Source organism: Pelophylax lessonae (genome assembly GCF_965119305.1).
Source record: "Pelophylax lessonae genome assembly, contig: HAP1_SCAFFOLD_261, whole genome shotgun sequence".
In the NCBI taxonomy this organism is placed as follows: Eukaryota; Metazoa; Chordata; class Amphibia; order Anura; family Ranidae; genus Pelophylax; species Pelophylax lessonae.
In genome coordinates, this window is record NW_028120079.1 from 111,755 (window position 1) to 127,536 (window position 15,782).

Sequence of the window (15,782 nt, forward strand, 5' to 3'; positions counted from 1 at the left end):
CCATGTGAGAGCTGTGATTGGCTCTGTCTGCACCATTGTGAATGTTGTGATTGGCTCTGTCTGTACCATGTGATAGCTGTGATTGGCTCTGTCTGTACCATTGTGAGTGCTGTGATTGGCTCTGTCTGTACCATGCGATAGCTGTGATTGGCTCTGTCCGTACCATGCGATAGCTGTGATTGGCTCTATCTGTACCACATGATAGCTGTGATTGGCTCTATCTGCACCATTGTGAGTGCTGTGATTGGCTCTGTACCATTGTGATAGCTGTGATTGGCTCTGTCTGTACCACATGATAGCTGTGATTGGCTCTGTCTGTACCATCGTGAGTGCTGTGATTGGCTCTGTCTATACAATTGTGAGTGCTGTGATTGGCTCTATCTGCACCATTGTGATAGCTGTGATTGGCTCTGTCTGTACCATGTGAGAGCTGTGATTGGCTCTATCTGTACCATGTGATAGCTGTGATTGGCTCTGTCTGTACCACATGATAGCTGTGATTGGCTCTGTCTGTACCATCGTGAGTGCTGTGATTGGCTCTGTCTATACAATTGTGAGTGCTGTGATTGGCTCTATCTGCACCATTGTGATAGCTGTGATTGGCTCTGTCTGTACCATGTGAGAGCTGTGATTGGCTCTATCTGTACCATGTGATAGCTGTGATTGGCTCTGTCTGTACCATTGTGATAGCTGTGATTGGCTCTGTCTGTACCATGTGATAGCTGTGATTGGCTCTGTCTGTACCATGTGATAGCTGTGATTGGCTCTGTATGTACCATGTGATAGCTGTGATTGGCTCTTTCTGTACCATGTGATAGCTGTGATTGGCTCTGTATGTACCATGTGATAGCTGTGACCAATGACAGAGATTATCACAACAATACACAATGAATGGCAGCCAATCACTGACTTTCCAGTAAGAACTCCAATTGTACATATGGGTGGACACCCCTCTCCACCCTCCTTATCTATAGAGTCTCACTTCTGCTGCTGCATTGTCTGCAATTTACAAAGTGTTCTCCTCTGATCTCAGGTGTGAGAAGTAGGATGGCAGATTGTGTCTTCCTCTGTTCTTCCTGAGCAACATGGAGGACAACTTCCTCTTCCTCAACTCTCTGGGTGAGTCCTTCCACTCTTCTCCCTCCTCTTCCTACCGACCCACCGCACCTTCAGTGTCACTTCTAGCATGGTTGGGGTGTATCTTAACATGGTTGGGGTGTATCTAGCATGGTTGGGGTGTATCTAGCATGGTTGGGGTGTATCTAGCATGGTTGGGGTGTATCTAGCATGGTTGGGGTGTATCTAGCATGGTTGGGGTGTATCTAGCATGGTTGGGGTGTATCTAGTGTGACCGGTTCCTCCAGTTTGAACATAGATATCAGATATAATACCTGCATATTGCAACCAAGAACTAAAGAGTAGGGTTCCCTTAAAAGCCAGGGCCCAAAGTCAGTGGGTAAGAGGCTCCCAGTCCTCTCCAAAAGTCTCTGTCCCGGCCAGGTCTGTCACATCTAGCATGGTTGGGGGTGATGTATACAGGAGAGGGGTATAATTGTTTGGGGGTGTATCTAGCATGGTTGGGTGTGGTGTTTACGGGGGTGTACCCAGTATGGTTGGGGTGTATCTAGCATGGTTGGGGGTGATGTATACAGGAGAGGGGTATAATTGTTTGGGGGTGTATCTAGCATGGTTGGGTGTGGTGTTTACGGGGGTGTACCCAGTATGGTTGGGGTGTATCTAGCATGGTTGGGGGTGATGTATACAGGAGAGGGGTATAATTGTTTGGGGGTGTATCTAGCATGGTTGGGTGTGGTGTTTACGGGGGTGTACCCAGTATGGTTGGGGTGTATCTAGCATGGTTGGGGGTGATGTATACAGGAGAGGGGTATAACTGTTTGGGGGTGTATCTAGCATGATTGGGTGTGATGTATACAGGGGTGTATCTAGCATGGTCAGGGTGTATCTAGCATGGTCAGGGTGTATCTAGCATGGTTGGGGTGTATCTAGCATGGTTGGGGTGTATCTAGCATGGTCAGGGTGTATCTAGCATGGTCAGGGTGTATCTAGCATGGTTGGGGTGTATCTAGCATGCATGGTTGGGGTGTATCTAGCATGCATGGTTGGGGTGTATCTAGCATGCATGGTTGGGGTGTATCTAGCATGCATGGTTGGGGTGTATCTAGCATGGTCAGGATGTATCTAGCATGGTCAGGGTGTATCTAGCATGGTTGGGGTGTATCTAGCATGCATGGTTGGGGTGTATCTAGCATGGTCGGGGTGTATCTAGCATGGTTGGGGTGTATCTTAACATGGTTGGGGTGTATCTAGCATGGTTGGGGTGTATCTAGCATGGTTGGGGTGTATCTAGTGTGACCGGTTCCTCCAGTTTGAACATAGATATCAGATATAATACCTGCATATTGCAACCAAGAACTAAAGAGAAGGGTTCCCTTAAAAGCCAGGGCCCAAAGTCAGTGGGTAAGAGGCTCCCAGTCCTCTCCAAAAGTCTCTGTCCCGGCCAGGTCTGTCACATCTAGCATGGTTGGGGGTGATGTATACAGGAGAGGGGTATAATTGTTTTGGGGTGTATCTAGCATGGTTGGGTGTGGTGTTTACGGGGGTGTACCCAGTATGGTTGGGGTGTATCTAGCATGGTTGGGGGTGATGTATACAGGAGAGGGGTATAATTGTTTGGGGGTGTATCTAGCATGGTTGGGTGTGGTGTTTACGGGGGTGTACCCAGTATGGTTGGGGTGTATCTAGCATGGTTGGGGGTGATGTATACAGGAGAGGGGTATAACTGTTTGGGGGTGTATCTAGCATGATTGGGTGTGATGTATACAGGGGTGTATCTAGCATGGTCAGGGTGTATCTAGCATGGTCAGGGTGTATCTAGCATGGTTGGGGTGTATCTAGCATGGTTGGGGTGTATCTAGCATGGTCAGGGTGTATCTAGCATGGTCAGGGTGTATCTAGCATGGTTGGGGTGTATCTAGCATGCATGGTTGGGGTGTATCTAGCATGCATGGTTGGGGTGTATCTAGCATGCATGGTTGGGGTGTATCTAGCATGCATGGTTGGGGTGTATCTAGCATGGTCAGGATGTATCTAGCATGGTCAGGGTGTATCTAGCATGGTTGGGGTGTATCTAGCATGCATGGTTGGGGTGTATCTAGCATGGTCGGGGTGTATCTAGCATGGTTGGGGTGTATCTTAACATGGTTGGGGTGTATCTAGCATGGTTGGGGTGTATCTAGCATGGTCGGGGTGTATCTAGTGTGACCGGTTCCTCCAGTCTGAACAGAGATATCAGATATAATACCTGCATATTGCAACCAAGAACTAAAGAGAAGGGTTCCCTTAAAAGCCAGGGCCCAAAGTCAGTGGGTAAGAGGCTCCCAGTCCTCTCCAAAAGTCTCTGTCCCGGCCAGGTCTGTCACATCTAGCATGGTTGGGGGTGATGTATACAGGAGAGGGGTATAATTGTTTTGGGGTGTATCTAGCATGGTTGGGTGTGGTGTTTACGGGGGTGTACCCAGTATGGTTGGGGTGTATCTAGCATGGTTGGGGGTGATGTATACAGGAGAGGGGTATAATTGTTTGGGGGTGTATCTAGCATGGTTGGGTGTGGTGTTTACGGGGGTGTACCCAGTATGGTTGGGGTGTATCTAGCATGGTTGGGGGTGATGTATACAGGAGAGGGGTATAATTGTTTGGGGGTGTATCTAGCATGGTTGGGTGTGGTGTTTACGGGGGTGTACCCAGTATGGTTGGGGTGTATCTAGCATGGTTGGGGGTGATGTATACAGGAGAGGGGTATAATTGTTTGGGGGTGTATCTAGCATGATTGGGTGTGATGTATACAGGGGTGTATCTAGCATGGTCAGGGTGTATCTAGCATGGTCAGGGTGTATCTAGCATGGTTGGGGTGTATCTAGCATGGTTGGGGTGTATCTAGCATGGTCAGGGTGTATCTAGCATGGTCAGGGTGTATCTAGCATGGTTGGGGTGTATCTAGCATGCATGGTTGGGGTGTATCTAGCATGCATGGTTGGGGTGTATCTAGCATGCATGGTTGGGGTGTATCTAGCATGCATGGTTGGGGTGTATCTAGCATGGTCAGGATGTATCTAGCATGGTCAGGGTGTATCTAGCATGGTTGGGGTGTATCTAGCATGCATGGTTGGGGTGTATCTAGCATGGTCGGGGTGTATCTAGCATGGTCAGGGTGTATCTAGCATGGTCAGGGTGTATCTAGCATGGTCAGGGTGTATCTAGCATGGTTGGGGTGTATCTAGCATGGTTGGGGTGTATCTAGCATGGTCAGGATGTATCTAGCATGGTCGGGGTGTATCTAGCATGGTTGGGGTGTATCTAGCATGCATGGTTGGGGTGTATCTAGCATGGTTGGGGTGTATCTAGCATGGTTGGGGTGTATCTAGCATGGTCAGGGTGTATCTAGCATGGTCAGGGTGTATCTAGCATGGTTGGGGTATATCTAGCATGGTTGGGGTGTATCTAGCATGGTTGGGGTGTATCTAGCATAGTCAGGGTGTATCTAGCATGGTCAGGGTGTATCTAGCATGGTTGGGGTGTATCTAGCATGGTTGGGGTGTATCTAGCATGGTTGGGGTGTATCTAGCATGGTTGGGGTGTATCTAGCATGGTTGGGGTGTATCTAGCATGCATGGGGTGTATCTAGCATGGTTGGGGTGTATCTAGCATGGTTGGGGTGTATCTAGCATGGTTGGGTTGTATCTAGCATGGTTGGGTTGTATCTAGTATGGTTGGGGTGTATCTAGCATGGTTGGGGTGTATCTAGCATGGTTGGGTTGTATCTAGTATGGTTGGGGTGTATCTAGCATGGTTGGGGTGTATCTAGCATGGTTGGGGTGTATCTAGCATGGTTGGGGTGTATCTAGCATGGTTGGGGTATATCTAGCATGGTTGGGGTGTATCTAGCATGGTTGGGGTGTATCTAGCATGGTTGGGGTATATCTAGCATGGTTGGGGTGTATCTAGCATGGTTGGGGTGTATCTAGCATGGTTGGGGTATATCTAGCATGGTTGGGGTGTATCTAGCATGGTTGGGGTGTATCTAGCATGGTTGGGGTATATCTAGCATGGTTGGGGTGTATCTAGCATGGTTGGGGTGTATCTAGCATGGTTGGGGTGTATCTAGCATGGTTGGGGTGTATCTAGCATGGTTGGGCTGTATCTAGCATGGTTGGGCTGTATCTAACATGGTTGGGGGTGATGTATACAGGAGAGGGGTATAATTGTTTGGGGGTGTATCTAGCATGATTGGGTGTGATGTATACAGGGGTGTATCTAGCATGGTCAGGGTGTATCTAGCATGGTTGGGGTGTATCTAGCATGGTCAGGGTGTATCTAGCATGGTTGGGGTGTATCTAGCATGGTTGGGGTGTATCTAGCATGGTTGGGGTGTATCTAGCATGGTTGGGGTGTATCTAGCATGGTTGGGGTGTATCTAGCATGGTCGGGGTGTATCTAGCATGGTTGGGGTGTATCTAGCATGGTTGGGGTGTATCTAGCATGGTTGGGGTGTATCTAGCATGGTCGGGGTGTATCTAGCATGGTTGGGGTGTATCTAGCATGGTTGGGGTGTATCTAGCATGGTTGGGGTGTATCTAGCATGGTTGGGGTGTATCTAGCATGGTCGGGGTGTATCTAGCATGGTCGGGGTGTATCTAGCATGGTTGGGGTGTATCTAGCATGGTCGGGGTGTATCTAGCATGGTCGGGGTGTATCTAGCATGGTTGGGGTGTATCTAGCATGGTTGGGGTATATCTAGCATGGTTGGGGGTGATGTATACAGGAGAGGGGTATAATTGTTTGGGGGTGTATCTAGCATGATTGGGTGTGATGTATACAGGGGTGTATCTAGCATGGTTGGGGTGTATCTAGCATGGTTGGGGTGTATCTAGCATGGTTGGGGTGTATCTAGCATGGTTGGGGTGTATCTAGCATGGTCAGGGTGTATCTAGCATGGTTGGGGTGTATCTAGCATGGTTGGGGTATATCTAGCATGGTTGGGGTGTATCTAGCATGGTTGGGGTGTATCTAGCATGGTTGGGGTGTATCTAGCATGGTTGGGGTGTATCTAGCATGGTCGGGGTGTATCTAGTATGGTTGGGGTGTATCTAGCATGGTTGGGGGTGATATATTATGTGGTGATCAGTGATCTCTCCTGATAGGCCGGTACACCGGTGCTCCTGAGAATGCAGGGAAGCTTCCATCGGGGGCTGGGCGGGGTGCACAGAGGAAGTCTCGGCGGGAGAAGTCGGAGAAGAGAGGTGAGAGACGATTGGATGTAGGAAATCTCCTCTCCATCCTCTGTAGTTGATTGGCAGGGGGGAGGGATTGAGTCCTCCTAGTCACCGCCCATCTGTCTCTTGTGTCTGGTAGGCGTGTCCTCATACACCCCCGATGTCTCCGCCCTGAAAATCACTGTGAAGGAGGAGCCGGAGGAAGATTCCTGGGACCTGGATCTGAACGCTGACACCGGTGAGATCAGAGGAATGAGCAGTGCATTGTGGGACACCGCAGTTCAGGGACTGTTGGGTTATACTGCTGCCTGGTATAAGCCCTCCCACTTCCAGAATGCTTCATTCAGGAGGATGGGGGTCTTTTTATATTCAATGGAGATCCCTCTGCAGGCTGATCTCTGTACTCTGCTTTCTCCATTGGCCAATCCTCGGAGGCCGGACCCCGCTGGACCGTATGTTATGGGGCCCCTCCAGAATGTGTCCTTCACACGCTGGGTGCTGATTGGAAGGGGTGACACTGGGGGATGGGGTACTGGTAGAAGGTCGCACACATATACTATACACTCTTTATTCCCATCATTCCTCCCCCACCCCGGCTGCTGACTGCAGGTGACAAGACTCATCTTTCATTGGTTGGTGTCTTCTGGTCACCTCGGCACAGACCTATCACCAGCATCCAGTTCTCAGTATCTAAGGCCCAGCCTTGTATCCTGAGCGGGACAACCAATCAGGTCCTAGAGGTCCAAGATTCCCCCCCCCCCCGATGTACGATGAGTAGCCTTGTACCCATTTCAGGAGGGCTCTGGTAAAGTGTGAATGCAGCAATTCTCCGTATTAGGAAAGCATTGACCATTCCTGTAGATTGCGGCAGTGTCTAAGGGCCCATTGACAAAAGTGAGGAGCCCCAATCACAACTGCCCTTTGTAAATGCCCCGGTCATGTCCCCGATCTACCAAATCCTGGCCAAGTGGGCTGAGGCCTTCAGAAGGGGTCCGGGCTCTATGCATGTCTGAAGCTCCTGCCTGTAGCATTGAACTGCTGTGTGATTGGTTGGGTCTCCAATTTTATTTCCTGCCTAAATCTCATGTCAAAAAATCTGGGCTTGGTGTTTTATCCTGTAAAGATCCCTTTCTAGTCAGAGGGTGATGTTAAGGTCAATGCTGTAAGTAGGGGGGGAGGAGTCATATGGATAGGAGGAGTCATACAGATAGGAGGAGTCATACAGATAGGAGGAGTTATACGGGTGATGTTAAGGTCATTGCTGTAAGTGGGGGGGAGTCATACAGGTAGGAGGAGTCATACAGGTAGGAGGAGTCATACAGGTAGGAGGAGTCATACAGATAGGAGGAGTTATACGGGTGATGTTAAGGTCATTGCTGTAAGTGGGGGGGAGTCATACAGGTAGGAGGAGTCATACAGGTAGGAGGAGTCATACAGATAGGAGGAGTTATACAGGTGATGTTAAGGTCAATGCTGTAAGTAGGGGGGGGAGGAGTCATACAGATAGGAGGAGTTATACAGATGGGAGGATTCATACAGATAGGAGGCGTTATACAGATAGGAGGAGTCATACAGATAGGAGGAGTCATACAGATAGGAGGAGTTATACAGGTAGGAGGAGTTATACAGATAGGAGGAGTTATACAGATAGGAGGAGTCATACAGATAGGAGGAGTCATACAGATAGGAGGAGTTATACAGATAGGAGGAGTCATACAGATAGGAGGAGTCATACAGATAGGAGGAGTTATACAGGTAGGAGGAGTTATACAGATAGGAGGAGTCATACAGATAGGAGGAGTTATACAGATAGGAGGAGTCATACAGGTAGGAGGAGTCATACAGATAGAAGGAGTCCTACAGATAGGAGGAGTTATACAGGTAGGAGGAGTCATACAGATAGGAGGAGTCATACCGGTACTAGAAGGAGACGTTATACTGTGCTGGTGGTGTTTATAACTCAACAGCCTCTGAATTTCTGTCTCAATAATTTTATAGAAATAAATTTTATGGTAAGTACAAAAATCAAATTTTTCTCCCAGATCTTCTTCCTGATGATTCCAGCCAATCACAGCAAGGGGCGGAGCGAGAGCGTCAGCGGAACATTCGATTTTCGGACGAGGAGAACGACGTCCTGATAAAGAGCGTTATGCCGCACTACGAGAAGCTGTTCGGCAGGTTGGCGGCCCGACATTCAACCGCAGTGAAGAACGCCTTGTGGAGAGAGATCACCTCCGCCGTGAACGCCGTCTCCGCCTGTCCGCGCTCCGTGCAGAACTGTAAGAAGAGATTTGCAGATATCAAGCGCAAAGTGAAGGAGAAGCTGAGCAGAATTGACAAGCACCATAGAACATCCGGAGGAGCCTCCCGCCTCCATATCTCTTTCTGGCCATATGAGCGTGTGATGGAGAAAATAATCGCCACCGATGTAACTCCCGGGGTACCTGGCACCACCGACTCAGGACGAGTGCCTGGTGGGTGACACCAATGTTATAGGCTGCTGCTGTTCAACCATCCGTGTTCTGTCACCCACCATCTGGTCCTTGTTGTAGGTCACCCACCCTGCTCTCTCATTCCTCCCTCTGCTCCTTGTTGTAGGTCACCCTCACTTCTCTCTCATTCCTCCCTCTGCTCCTTGTTATAGGTCACCCACCCTGCTCTCTCATTCCTCCATCTGCTCCTTGTTGTAAGTCACCCACACTTCTCTCTCATTCCTCCCTCTGCTCCTTGTCTTAGGTCACCCACCCTGCTCTCTCATTCCTCCCTCTGCTCCTTGTTGTAGGTCACCCACCCTGCTCTCTCATTCCTCCATCTGCTCCTTGTTATAGGTCACCCACCCTGCTCTCTCATTCCTCCCTCTGCTCCTTGTTGTAGGTCACCCTCACTTCTCTCTCATTCCTCCCTCTGCTCCTTGTTATAGGTCACCCACCCTGCTCTCTCATTCCTCCATCTGCTCCTTGTTGTAAGTCACCCACACTTCTCTCTCATTCCTCCCTCTGCTCCTTGTCTTAGGTCACCCACCCTGCTCTCTCATTCCTCCCTCTGCTCCTTGTTGTAGGTCACCCACCCTGCTCTCTCATTCCTCCCTCTGCTCCTTGTTATAGGTCACCCACCCTGCTCTCTCATTCCTCCCTCTGCTCCTTGTTATAGGTCACCCACCCTGCTCTCTCATTCCTCCCTCTGCTCCTTGTTGTAGGTCACCCACCCTGCTCTCTCATTCCTCCATCTGCCCCTTGTTGTACGTCACCCACCCTGGTCTCTCATTCCTCCATCTGCTCCTCGTTGTAGGTCACCCACCCTGCTCTCTCATTCCTCCATCTGCTCCTTGTTATAGGTCACCCACCCTGCTTTCTCATTCCTCCATCTGCTCCTTGTCTTAGGTCACCCACCCTGCTCTCTCATTCCTCCATCTGCTCCTTGTCTTAGGTCACCCACCCTGCTCTCTCATTCCTCCATCTGCTCCTTGTTGTAGGTCACCCACCCTGCTCTCTCATTCCTCCATCTGCTCCTTGTTATAGGTCACCCACCCTGGTCTCTCATTCCTCCATCTGCTCCTTGTTATAGGTCACCCACCCTGGTCTCTCATTCCTCCATCTGCTCCTTGTTGTAGGTCACCCACACTTCTCTCTCATTTCTCCCTCTGCTCCTTGTCTTAGGTCACCCACCCTGCTCTCTCATTCCTCCATCTGCTTCTTGTTGTAGGTCACCCACCCTGCTCTCTCATTCCTCCATCTGCTCCTTGTTGCAGGTCACCCACCCTGCTCTCTCATTCCTCCATCTGCCCCTTGTTGTAGGTCACCCACCCTGCTCTCTCATTCCTCCATCTGCTTCTTGTTGTAGATCACTCACCCTGCTTGCTCATTCCTCCATCTGCTCCTTGTTCTAGGTCACCCACCCTGCTCTCTCATTCCTCCATCTGCTCCTTGTTGTAGGTCACCCACACTTCTCTCTCATTTCTCCCTCTGCTCCTTGTCTTAGTTCACCCACCCTGCTCTCTCATTCCTCCATCTGCTTCTTGTTGTAGGTCACCCACCCTGCTCTCTCATTCCTCCATCTGCTCCTTGTTGCAGGTCACCCACCCTGCTCTCTCATTCCTCCATCTGCCCCTTGTTGTAGGTCACCCACACTTCTCTCTCATTCCTCCCTCTGCTCCTTGTTGTAGGTCACCCACCCTGCTCTCTCATTCCTCCATCTGCTTCTTGTTGTAGGTCACCCACCCTGCTCTCTCATTCCTCCATCTGCTTCTTGTTGTAGGTCACCCACCCTGCTCTCTCATTCCTCCATCTGCTTCTTGTTGTAGGTCACCCACCCTGCTCTCTCATTCCTCCATCTGCCCCTTGTTGTAGGTCACCCACCCTGCTCTCTCATTCCTCCATCTGCTCCTTGTTGTAGGTCACCCACCCTGCTCTCTCATTCCTCCATCTGCTTCTTGTTGTAGGTCACCCACCCTGCTCTCTCATTCCTCCATCTGCTCCTTGTTGCAGGTCACCCACCCTGCTCTCTCATTCCTCCATCTGCCCCTTGTTGTAGGTCACCCACACTTCTCTCTCATTCCTCCCTCTGCTCCTTGTTGTAGGTCACCCACCCTGCTCTCTCATTCCTCCATCTGCTTCTTGTTGTAGGTCACCCACCCTGCTCTCTCATTCCTCCATCTGCTTCTTGTTGTAGGTCACCCACCCTGCTCTCTCATTCCTCCATCTGCTTCTTGTTGTAGGTCACCCACCCTGCTCTCTCATTCCTCCATCTGCTTCTTGTTGTAGATCACTCACCCTGCTCTCTCATTCCTCCATCTGCCCCTTGTTGTAGGTCACCCACCCTGCTCTCTCATTCCTCCATCTGCTTCTTGTTGTAGGTCACCCACCCTGCTCTCTCATTCCTCCATCTGCTTCTTGTTGTAGATCACTCACCCTGCTTGCTCATTCCTCCATCTGCTCCTTGTTGTAGGTCACCCACCCTGATCTCTCATTCCTCCATCTGCTCCTTGTTCTAGGTCACCTACCCTGCTTTCTCTTCTTCCATAATAATGTCGAGAAACATCCCTTCTCCCCTTCTTTCATTCGTAAAATACATCACCCTTATGATAATAATTTATCACTTATTTAACGAGAGAGCATCGACCATGATAAAATGAGGAACATTCCTTCTTCCATGATAATAATGAGGAACATCCCTTCTCACCTTCTTCCATGATAATAATAAGGAACATTCCTTCTCCCCTTCTTCCATAAAAATAATGAGGAACGTCCCTTCTCCCCTTCTTCCATGATAATTATGAAGAACGTCCCTTCCCACCTTCTTCCATGATAATAATGAGGAACGTCCCTTCCCACCTTCTTCCATGATAATAATGAGGAATGTCCCTTCCCACCTTCTTCCATGATAATAATGAGGAACGTCCCTTCCCACCTTCTTCCATGATAATAATGAGGAACGTCCCTTCCCACCTTCTTCCATGATAATAATGAGGAACGTCCCTTCCCACCTTCTTCCATGATAATAATGAGGAACGTCCCTTCCCACCTTCTTCCATGATAATAATGAGGAACGTCCCTTCCCACCTTCTTCCATGATAATAATGAGGAACGTCCCTTCCCACCTTCTTCCATGATAATAATGAGGAACGTCCCTTCCCACCTTCTTCCATGATAATAATGAGGAACGACCCTTCCCACCTTCTTCCATGATAATAATGAGGAACGTCCCTTCCCACCTTCTTCCATGATAATAATGAAGAACGTCCCTTCCCACCTTCTTCCATGGTAATAATGAGGAACGTCCCTTCCCACCTTCTTCCATGATAATAATGAGGAACGTCCCTTCCCACCTTCTTCCATGATAATAATGAGGAATGTCCCTTCCCACCTTCTTCCATGATAATAATGAGTAAACACAATAGGCTAGGTGGGACTTTAAGTGAGACCCCAGCAGGTAGTGCCCGGCGTCTCTTGGTACAAAGAACAGGGGTTTAGTTGACACACATTTGCAAACGCATGTGTAAGCTGCAGAGCCACTTCACAGCACTCTGTTTTATTTGCAGTTCTAACACTTTCTAATTTAGTGTCTCCACACTGGGAGCACATAGCTGCTAATGGATGGATGGGGGAACAGGTGGGAGGGAGACAGCCCAAACCTCCCCCAACCCACCCCCATCCATGACTGGTCTGTTGTCTAAAAACTCAACTAACTAAGATGTAACGATGGTACAAACTGGAAAGGACCAGCTGGGAAGCATTACACCTCCATCCCCTTGGTGGATGCACTATAAATACAAATAGGGATTTTATATATGGGGCATGGCCTGTAAAGCACAATGCCTTTCAATCCCTAATTTCCTTGGGACTTTGTGTGAGACAAGCAGGTCATGCTATTGGTCTCCATCCCTGTTTACGGAAAAAATAAGGTCAAATCAGACTGCATCCACCAAAAACGCACGAAAATCGCACGATGGGACTTTATATGAGGCACCAAGCTGAAGGCAAGACAATACCTATTTGTCTTTATACTGCATCCACCAAGGGGATGGAGGTGTAATGCTTCTCAGCTGGTCCTTTCCAGTTTGTACCATCGTTACATCTTAGTTAGTTGAGTTTTTAGACAACAGACCAGTCATGGATGGGGGTGGGTTGGGGGAGGTTGGGCTGTCTCCCTGTTAGCTCAAATCTCGTCAGGAGGCAATTACACGATGATATACGGCCCTTCAGTCCCAATCTCCCTAGATAGTGAATTTTCCCTCGTCTGGCCAGGAGGTGTGACGACACAGCACTCAAACTTAGCGCAGACACAACTGATTTTATTGCAAGTTTCGCTCATATTTAAGGCAAGTTTTGAGCGGGAAAAACTGCTCCAAACTGGTTACAAGTCATCGGTCAATTTAACAAAAGAACATATCTCACAGAAACAGTACATGAAAAGGTCCTTGTGTTCCCTATACACCTGTGTATGTGTGGGGTGTTGTGTGTTGGAGATTGTGTTTGTGGGAGAGCCGCTCTGTCTGTGATCAGCTGTCATGTGTTAATGTAAGCAATTGTCAAATGTGTTTGTGGGTGGTGTCAGTAATCTCTATGCAAAATATCCAACTGTCAAGTGTTCAAATGAATGAATGGAAAGGTGTTTAACATGTCAACGTCGTGTCATCTATATGCAAAATACAGCTGTCTGCTGTCCAGGGTGTACGAATGAGTGTTAGTCTGGCTCGTTAATATGTAATTGCAAGGGACCATATTCCATTGATAAGTGGGCATAAGCTGAAATATATATGAAATATAATAAGGCATGTTAATACAATCTTTCACTCCCTCCAACCTGTTCCCCCATCCATCCATTAGCAGCTATGTGCTCCCAGTGTGGAGACACTAAATTAGAAAGTGTTAGAACTGCAGATAAAACAGGGTGCCGTGAAGTGGCTCTGCAGCTTTCACATGCATTTGCAAATGTGTGTCAACTAAACCCCTGTTCTTTGTACCAAGAGACAGGTCTACTTGGTTGGTGACAGACTGGAGGGTGAGTACATCAGACTGGGGGCTGGCTGACTTCCATGCACCTCTTACAATCCTTCAACCTTATATTTTTCATGATAATAATGAGGAACGTCCCTTCTCACCTTCTTCCATGATAATATTAATAATGAGGAATGTCCCTTCTCCCCTTCTTCCATAATTGTAATGAGGAATGTCCCTTCTCCCATAATTGTAATGAGGAACGTCCCTTCTTCCATGATAATAATGAGGAACGTCCCTTCTTCCATGATAATAATAATAATGAGGAACGTTCCTTCTTCCATGATAAAAATGAGGAACATTCCTTCTCCCCTTCTTCCATGATAATAATGAGGAACGTCCCTTCTCCCCTTCTTCCATAATAATGAGGAACGTCCCTTCTCCCCTTCTTCCATAATAATAATGAGGAACGTCCCTTCTCCCCTTCTTCCATAATAATAATGAGGAACGTCCCTTCTTCCATAATAATAATGAGGAACGTCCCTTCTTCCATGATAATAATGAGGAACTTTCCTTCTCCCCTTCTTCCATAATAATGAGGAACGTCCCTTCTCCCCTTCTTCCATAATAATAATGAGGAACGTCCCTTCTTCCATGATAATAATGAGGAACTTTCCTTCTCCCCTTCTTCCATAATAATGAGGAACGTCCCTTCTCCCCTTCTTCCATAATAATAATGAGGAACGTCCCTTCTTCCATGATAATAATGAGGAACGTCCCTTCTTCCATGATAATAATGAGGAACGTCCCTTCTTCCATGATAATAATAATAATGAGGAACGTCCCTTCTTCCATGATAATAATGAGGAACGTCCCTTCTCCCCTTCTTCCATAATAATAATGAGGAATGTCCCTTCTCCCATGATAATAATGAGGAACGTTCCTTCTCCCCTTCTTCCATAATAATGAGAAACGTCCCTTCTTCCATAATAATGAGAAACGTCCCTTCTTCCATAATAATAATAATGAAAATATAGTAATGGGGAGCAGCGTTATAAATGGGGGGTCCATATTCCTACAATAGAAGGTAAGTCGAACTCTCCTTATACAATAAATTATTGTTTTTCTCCCGGCAGAACATGAGAACTCAGATTTCCATGATCTTGCTGAAGAAGATGAGGCAGTGAACTCAGAAGGTGATAATGAGGATCAGGATGAGTTCCCAGAAGAAGCCGATGCTGAGACAGAGGTTTGCACAGCTCCCGAGGAAACCACCAGGGATGGCTCGCTGTCTCTCAAGCAAGATGATATGAGAAGCCGGAGGCAGCAAACTCTGAGGGATCATACAAGTCTGATCTATGCAGAACAGAGCCACTTCCGAAGAACCATGGCCCAAAAACTAAATATACTCAATAGCAATGTGAAAGCGTTAAATAAAAATGTAAAAGCCTTCCAGGGGTCATTCAGCGAGAGCATGGCTGTCCTGTCTCAAAGCATTCAGCAGCAGAACACCATCTTGGACAAACTCTCCTCCAATCTGCTCTTGTTGGCCGAGCAGCAGCAGCAACACAACAAGCAGTGTGTGAACGGCATGCAGCAAGTCCTACACCATCTTAATGTGCCCCAAGTATCGCCTTCCCCGACACCCAGCGACAGTGCCAGTGACAGCTCTCCGCTGCCAGTAGATGACAGACGAGGACCACATTGGAGACGGGTCCGAAGACGCAGCAAATCTCAGATTTCTCCAGAACATACACCCAAAAAGGGGCGTCACTGAGTGCCCCCCGAACATGACTGTAATGGAACCGCTGTAGCAATGTCTTTGTAGAAGACAGTAAAGTTCCAAAATGCAGGAATCCGTTCTGGAAGATGGCTTCCTCGGAGAGTGAGAACTCCGCCCCGGCTTCCTGAGCCACCTTGTCACCAGCTGACCATTCTGTTAGGACTGTACATCAGAAGATACGGTCCTGACCATTCTGCTAGGACTGTACATCAGAAGATACGGTTCTGACCATTCTGTTAGGACTGTACATCAGAAGATACGGTCCTGACCATT

At 48.3% G+C, this 15,782-nt stretch overlaps 1 protein-coding gene across 1 annotated transcript; it reads left to right on the forward strand.

Annotated features, from left to right (window-relative positions):
- Window positions 1–1,037: 1,037 nt before the first annotated feature.
- Window positions 1,038–15,554, forward strand: LOC309543599 (uncharacterized protein). The gene is made up of 5 exons (XM_082276058.1): window positions 1,038–1,119; window positions 6,219–6,317; window positions 6,430–6,528; window positions 8,333–8,764; window positions 14,863–15,554. The coding sequence occupies exons 1-5, from the start codon at window positions 1,086–1,088 to the stop codon at window positions 15,501–15,503; spliced, it is 1,305 nt and encodes a 434-aa protein (XP_082132184.1). The 5' UTR covers window positions 1,038–1,085; the 3' UTR covers window positions 15,504–15,554.
- Window positions 15,555–15,782: the final 228 nt, after the last annotated feature.